The sequence below is a fragment of the Condylostylus longicornis genome, unplaced genomic scaffold, assembly GCF_029603195.1.
Source record: "Condylostylus longicornis isolate FDR11 unplaced genomic scaffold, ASM2960319v2 ptg000044l, whole genome shotgun sequence".
In the NCBI taxonomy this organism is placed as follows: Eukaryota; Metazoa; Arthropoda; class Insecta; order Diptera; family Dolichopodidae; genus Condylostylus; species Condylostylus longicornis.
The window spans coordinates 13,570,079-13,578,379 of NW_026578013.1; the positions used below are offsets into that span (position 1 = coordinate 13,570,079).

Sequence of the window (8,301 nt, forward strand, 5' to 3'; positions counted from 1 at the left end):
GGCAGTTTTCCTTGGACTTTATTGAAGGATTTATATATTATTATCACAAGAAAGATTTAGTCAATCAAACCCATGATTTGTGAGATATTTTATTTCAATATGCAGGTATTATGTTTTTAGATATGTATATATGCAATACAAACGAAAGATCTATTGAAATAATGCTCTTATCAGAAAATAATGTTGCATAAATTTTGGAGCAACTTTAGAGTAATTATTTTTGAAAAATTACTAATAAAAAACTTCTTTGCATTGCTAGTTAATTTATTTACTGCATAATGTCGCACTCATAGAGTTTAGGTATCGAAGAAATGAAAAACCTAATTTTTTTTTTGCAAATTTTATGGGCAATAACTCCGTAGAGGAAGAAGACACAAAAAAATTTCGTTCTTGTAAAAAATTATCAAATTTGAGATTACTCCGACTTGTCGTGTTGCATAATAATATAGAAATAGTTGAATGATGAATTCATTAACGTGATGTATAGTTTTATAGTCTTTTATAATAGAAGAAGTAATCTCTTGTAGTTTTTGATAGGTTTCTGCCAAAATTGTTATTCTCACAACTTTGGTGAGTTATAACCTGAGAAATATTTATTTCAAGAGAAATATTTATTTCAAAGAAAAATTGCCTTTATCAAATTCTTTTTGTATACTAAATTTATAATATATAAGTTTTTTAAACAGATGGACAGAAATGGTGAAGCAAATTTTTAACACTTTCCCAAAAAGTTTTTGAAAAAAAGTGCTTATTAGTTTCACTCTGTCCGTCCATTCGTCTGTCCGTGTGTCTGTTTACAAAACTTCTGCACCCTTGAAGATAGAAAGCTGAAATTTTGTACGTATATAGATCTTTACTAGAAACTTATTTCCATAGAACAAAATTTTTACCTATCTTTCTCCCTCTAGAAGTTATACCCCCCCCCCCCTCCCCCCAAAACCCTAAAAATGGCCTTTTTTAACTATTTGTTGCAATGAAACCATAAGCATTTTTGAAATTTTGCAAACGCAGAAAGACAGCGGCTTGCTTCCTCTAGCGCGGTATACTATAGCTTAACTTTATAAAAACAAAATGGCCGTTCAAATTTACCGTTATCTAAAGTCTTTTTTTCCAAATTTTTGATGTCGCTTTTCTTCTAGAAAAGCTTCATTTCAATAGTTTAGAAGAAAATTTTTTTCCCTCTCCACCCTCTCTCAAGTTGTCGCCTCTTGAAATTTGTAAAATTTGAATTTTTGACACCTTATATCTCCGAAACCGCAAGCTATTTCAAATTTCTATAAACGTAAAAAGCTAACGGTAAATTCCATAACATTAAAAAATATAATTATTTTTCTTAACTCACACAATTAACCCTTAAAATCGAGGATTATATTAACCGCACTTTATATTAATTTTTGCTTTATTTCAAAGACTGCATGTATGCATCATCCTAAATATACGCAATCCTAGAAATAGTTTTGTATATGAATGAAAATGATTTTAATAGTGTGATAGGTATACATACTCGTAGATTGTAAAAGCAGAATTTTCATTTGTTGAAGGGAAAATTGCTACAATACAAACCATTGGTTTGACCCAACTTTATTTAATACAGTTTTTTAAAAATTTGAAAAGTACAGACAATATTTTGTATATGACATTTTCATTTCCAATTCAAACCATATTTAAACCTGTTGAAGCATAGTTAAACGTAAAATACAAAAATTCACACATTTTTTTTTCAATTTTTTTTATTCACTTCATTTGAAGAATTATTTTTGTTTTTTTTTTTTTGGCTTTTTTGTAATATTGATTTTTTAAAAAAAATATTAAAAAAAGTTAGTGAGAAAATACTTTCATTTTATACATTTAAATTTATATATACATACAATATTTTATATTTACAAGTTGAATCAACAGTAGCATTTGAAAGAAAAGAATTTTAACAAAATTAAAAAAAAGTTGTAATAATATAAAATATTAAGTTATACCTTTTAAATTTAAATGAAATCAAAACTTAAGTATGAAATTATGAGCAATAATGACTATGAAAGAATGGTAGAAAACATAAATGCAAATGGATCGTCAATTTCCAAAAAGAAACCTTAATTGTTAAGAGATAGAAAAGCAATAAAGTATGAATACATTGACTGCCAAATTGCATTTTACGATCATTTTAGAAAATCAAAAAAAAATTTGTAAAAAATTAAAATTATTTTTCAAACTTTTAAAATTTACAATTTCTAATATTTAAACACTTAATTTAAGTAATTTATGTGATGGTGTTGAATGAAAGATATTTTTAAATTAATTCAAATTTTGTATGTCGCCTTTTTATGCACTAACATACGGAAGGACAAATAAAAAAAAAAATTCAAAAAATTTATAATGCTAAGATCTAGTTTTTCTTGTCTTTTTCACCAGCTTCTGATTGTTCGGGTTTACCAACTTCAGGATATTCTAATTTAGCACCGTCTTCGCATGTGAATTTTGGACAACAATATGGGAATGGAGCAGTTTTATTTGTTTTTTCGGTGTCTAATTTACATTTATCATTTGCTAATGGTAAGGGTCCACAATCTTCAACTAACTCCAAAAGTCTATATATATATATATATGTGTAAGAAAACAGAAATAAGTTATATAACAAAATAAATAATTGAATAGTTTATATAAAATATAGTTTAAAAAATTAAATAATTTAATGAAAAAACACACTAAACAAAAAATTTTACCTTGGTGGATTATCTTCTGATACAACACATGTTGAACGACCGCAGAATGGTGTTAAATCCCATGTTTTACCAGGTTCAACTGTTGCACATCTGGTAGATGCAAAGCACATTCCAGGGAAATCTATAAGAATAAAATAACCAAGAATAAATATATATTCATACTTCTTTCGATTTTGAATAAATTGATTATAAGTATTTTATAGTATAATATACCATATGAAAATGTGTATAAAGAGCAAGAATTGAATTATGAATGCTCTAGTTAGTTTTGTGTTACAATCCTACTTTTTATTATACAAATAACTTGATATATGATACCATAAACTTATTTCCAATCACTAAAGATATATCAAATGGAGTACAAATTCAGATATTGCATCTGTTGTCTGTTTGAATTTAATCGTAAATTTGGTTATATAACAAGTCGCAGTATGAAAAAGACACAAGAATTAGATTTTGAAAACTTTTATAATTAAAATGTCAGTAACTTTTCTTTTATACGTTAAGACAAGAATTCGGGTCAAAATCTGTAGTTGGTAAAGTAGAGAAATTTTCTTAAAAAATTTGAATTGTTATAAAACTAATTTTATAGTAAAGTTTATTCTCTTAGTTTGTGTTCTTATTGCAATGCCAACAAAAAAAAGTCGAGAAATATTGGAAACACCTATTTAAAAAAGCATTTATCGTTCGCTTTTTATATAGAAATAATATTTAATAATGAAAATAGTTTTAAAAAAATTATTATCAAAAATTTAAAGTTTGCTTATTTTCAAAAACGACAAGGAAGTTTGAGAGAGGAAGTATAAGACAAAAAGAGTTTTTTTTTTTGTCTAAAAGTTATTTGAAATATCAACTTTGCAGATCTGCCTTGTTGCCTATTTTGAAAATAAATTATTTACTTCGAATAAAATAATAAATTCAAAGTATTTACAAATAAATGCACAAAAATAAACGAAAAATTATTTTCTTGAGTAAATTTTAAACAATAGTTATAAAGTACACCTTTCACTTTCATTTGTACCTAAATAAATACATAAGAATACATAAAGAAATAATATTATCAATTTGTTCGAGTATATTATATATGTACATTGTGTTAACCTATGTCGCAAATAAAATATGAGAGTTCAAATAGGAAAGGAGTTTTTAACCATAATTTATTGCTATTTATGGCATCATATTGTTTGTGTTTGTTAAAGGTGTATTGTGAAGTACAAAATATATTTTAATTATGTTCTTTTTTAGTTTGTAATAATTTTAATATAAAACTTTTTTATTTACTTCGTAAGTTTCCATTTAATTTTAGCATTGAAAAAATGAGAGGCACATTTAAAACAAATGATGATAAATATAAAAACTAAATGCTACATATGTATATACTTATGTAAAATTTGCTTATATAGAAACAAAGTTAATTTGCACACAAACATGTATATGTACATATGAAAACGTCATCTGAAACCAAAAAGCTTACTTTCACTTAGGTTCAGAACTTGTTTTTTTTTTTATTCCCGTTGAATCGAAGTTTTGATTTTAATGTTTTTGTACTTGAGGTTTCCTATATACATGTCTGTCTACAATAATATTAACAATGGATGTATAAATATAAGTAATACATATGTCCTAAATAAAGGGATAAAAAAAGATCTGAGTACATGATTAATTGATGCAGCATAATAGTATGTGATTTGATATGCATGGAGATTTTATAACTAATGTAGAAAGGGGTTTATTACTTGGTTACTTAAACTCTTCTGTTTTAAGTAACAATTTAAGAAAAATATTTTGGAAATTTTATATAATGTTTTATTTTTTTCTACTGAAAAGTTCGGATTAAAACAGTATTGCCAATTGTAATACTTCAGAAATTGAAATCTTAAAATTGCAGTAATACAACCATTTATATGTATACATAATTCAGCAATTGTAACTTAAAATTGTGTTTTAATACAGATTAACAGCAATTATGAAGTCAGGTATAGTTGTTAGACTTCTATACCAAAAATTGAAAACCATAAAAAATTAAAGCAATACAAATTTTATTGGTGAATAAAAAGAATTATAGGTTTGCTTGCTTTTATCAAAATTTATTAATGACTTTAATAATAGTGATGAACTAGAAATTTCCACTATAGATTATATGGAGGTATATATGTATGTATTTAAAATACTACTATTTTTTGATAAGCATTATAAATAAGAATTATGCATATATATATATTTGCCAACATATGGGGGTTTTTAAATTAAAATTCATAAAAACTGCAATTTTCTTTATTTTAATTATAATTTACCAGACACACTATATTCGTTTAAAAGGTGATGTAAGGGTGTCATACATTTTCAATATATCTTATTTTTCTTTTTGTTATAATTTTTTTTGTTTTTTTTTTAGTGCAATATAGTGTTTATTATTCACATAAAAGACCACAAAAAATTTTAAGGTGGCATTTAAGAGGTGATTTTTTTTTTAACCAATTCTTTATTGCATCTGGGTAATGTTATAGTTTGCAATGAGATTATATACACGTACGAGTATATTGTCAAACAAAGAACAACCTCGATAAATAAATCATATATATATTTATGTATATATACATGTACATATATGTATGTGCATGTAAGTAGATAAATGCACAATATCTTAAGTAAGTAAAATATAACTATAAAGGTGTATTATAAATCAATTTATATAATATATATTTACAAACATATAATGGTAGATAAATGAATGTGCTATGTGTACAATGAAAAAAAGAAACGTATGCGGTATGAACGCTTAGGAAATATTTAAACGCTGGTTGCGTAACATTTTGCTTTTTTCAATTTTCTTGCATTTTCAATTTGTTTTTATATTTTTTTTTTTTTTATTTTGGGTTGTTCATTGTTTGCCAATGTTGTTTTACTTTTATTTCTTTAAAGGCGCTTTTTTTTGCAATAATTTAAATTTATAACTTCTAGAAATGGTAACAGTTACACTTAATACACTATGTTATGCATATTAATTGTCTAGGTATGTGTGTATAAGTTGACATCTTTGCTATGTACGAATGAATGTATGTTTAACATTTAGTAGAGGTTTTAATGACGTGAAAACTTTTAAGAGGTTTTACTTAATTTGATATTTAAAATCAAGATTGCATTTACAGATTATATAACCTTTTTTTTTTGCATTATATATGTATTCACACAGCATTAAACATTTTATGATAGTTATTCAAATATAAAATTATTTAAAATGATTTCATAAAATTGTTGTGGTAGAAGTGTTTTCTTAATGTTTTTCGTGTTAGATTGACAAATACGAGGGAATTAAATATGTATGTTATAAGAAAGAACAAGTTGGAAACAATCGTTAGTTTGTTAACAAAGATACCTTAATTTTATAATAGTGCCTTGTAGTTAAAAAGAAAAAACAAATTTTTAAAGTGCTAACTGCCTAAAGATTCTTATTCTTTTACTTCTATACTTTTAAGATTAGAAATTAATCAAATTCATATTAGACCATGTATATGTAAAAATGATATTAGACAAAAATATTTTAAGAAAACATGATGTGCTTATATATACAAGTCTGTATGTAAAAATTTATGTTTGACAAAAATTACATAACATGCAGAGCTGAGAAAAAAATTGCATATTGTATTAGGAAAAAGTAAATTTGTTGTATTTTTTATAAATAATTTAATATTTTTTATAAAGAATTTTTACTCTACATCCTTGATTTTTTTAAATATTTCGCCTTTGTTAAATCTGTTTTTTTATTTCTACACTTCTGATAATGCCCAAAATCGAAAAGTAGCTTTTTTATCATTTGAATAAAAGAATCAATTTTTCATTTGTAATATGAATTTTTTTGTATCCAACAAAATTATTGAATAATTTTTATTATTACTATATATCTTACTAGTTTTAAAATTTTAATTTCTAATAAGGATTTTTTAAAACTTCATAACTGAAAATAAGATAAACATAATACTAAATTATATAATCACACTCATACTCTCTTAAACGGATCATTAATCATACCCATAATCAATAAACCGACGAATAAAGTAATGGAATAATATTTAAAAAACCTTGAGTTTTACCGGTATTATGAATTTCAAATTTTAAAAATTCGAAAGTCTAGGAGAATATAAGTGAAAATTCATAGAATTCGATTACAAAATAAAACTGTATCAGATTAAAATTAAAATTTTAAATTTCGATATTCAAATTTGGTTCAATTCGGTCAGTTTTGAGAGATGATCAAATTTATATGAGAAAAAAAATTATTTTACGACAAAAGATACTACTATACAATTTCAAAAATTTAGAAAATAAAAAAAAAAAATGACATAATTAATTTTAATTAAATTCAAATTTGAGTCTAAAGAATAATATTTTGATATTTAACGAAAATCCTATTTATAATTTGGCTTCTAAAGGTCACATTATATTGTAATCAATCACATCTCTCTATCATTAAAGATCACATGAAGAATAAAGTAAGATATAAGACGGAATTTGAAATTGAATCGACGTCCATTATAGACGTTACATTAAATTTTACAATTTTTAAAAATGATTTCACTATAATTTCGAGTACTCCTTTAATTCTAATGCTTTTTCAATTTTTATAATTGTTCACATATTTTCCATAATTTTAATTTTTATTTGAAAAAATTTACCTCTTAAGACATCTGCTGGTATAAGCCTTTTAAAAACTTTAACTTCTTCTTCATCTTTTTTTTCTTCAGCTGTTAAAACGACAGCAAAGAGTGCAATAACGCATGTTAATCCAATTAAAGATTTCATTTTGTATATTTAAATATAATAATTTTTATATTATTTTGATTTTATTAAATTAGATTTTTTAAAATAATTAAAATTATTTTTAATTTTGTTTTTGTATTTTAAATATCACAATTTTTATTTAAGAATAAGTTTGGTTTACTTTTTCTTATATTTTTGATTTATTTTTATACTGTGTGTGTATGTTGAACGAATTGGGTTCTTAATAGTTCAAGTTGAAAAATTAAACTGCGTTAATTTATGTTTTATCACAGATATTTCACCGTTCAGATCTCGCTCGTATGAAATATATCAGCTATGTATATTTATATAATTGTAATGTGATGTATTTACATAAAGAATTATATAAAAGAAAAACAAGAGCTTTTTTATTTTAATTAAATTTTTTTTTGCACACTTAATTTGAAGCAGTAATAAAAAAATAAAATAGAGGTTTAAATTTATGACAATCCTTAATATGATTTAAAAAATGATTTTGGTGTAATTTGCTTATTTATAAATTTTATTTTGAATTTTTTTTTTTTGTTTCTTAATTTTCTAAAATGTATTTAGTGAAAGTTTGTTACTGAAATGATTGAAAAGCTTACTGTAATACCGGTATTTATACTGGCGGTACACTTTATCATTCATTTTTTATTTTCAACTTAACGTTTACGCACAAATACATATGCAAAAAAAAATATTTCAATTTTAAATAAAAGTGTATCGGATTTTATTTTTATGTACAAATTACTCTTTTATATATTCATTCATATAACATAAATATATGTATAACTACAGATATGAAAAC

At 23.9% G+C, this 8,301-nt stretch overlaps 1 protein-coding gene across 1 annotated transcript; it reads right to left on the reverse strand.

The window, feature by feature from the left end:
• Positions 1-1,818: 1,818 nt before the first annotated feature.
• On the reverse strand, positions 1,819-8,053 carry LOC129610184 (uncharacterized). Its single transcript, XM_055522611.1, has 3 exons — positions 7,388-8,053; positions 2,715-2,835; positions 1,819-2,579 (listed from the first exon to the last, which is right to left on the reverse strand). Exons 1-3 carry the CDS (start codon positions 7,512-7,514, stop codon positions 2,378-2,380), a joined length of 450 nt encoding a protein of 149 aa, XP_055378586.1. The 5' UTR covers positions 7,515-8,053; the 3' UTR covers positions 1,819-2,377.
• Between the last annotated feature and the right edge of the window lie 248 nt (positions 8,054-8,301).

Excerpts from the sequence above, each read along its gene's own strand:
- LOC129610184 (XM_055522611.1), bottom strand. The coding sequence starts at position 7,514 with ATGAAATCTTTAATTGGATTAACATGCGTTATTGCACTCTTTGCTGTC. Across the intron at positions 2,836-7,387 it reads ACCAGCAGATGTCTTAAGAG|ATTTCCCTGGAATGTGCTTT; the intron begins GTAAATTTTTTC and ends TTATTCTTATAG. Across the intron at positions 2,580-2,714 it reads TCAGAAGATAATCCACCAAG|ACTTTTGGAGTTAGTTGAAG; the intron begins GTAAAATTTTTT and ends ATATATATATAG.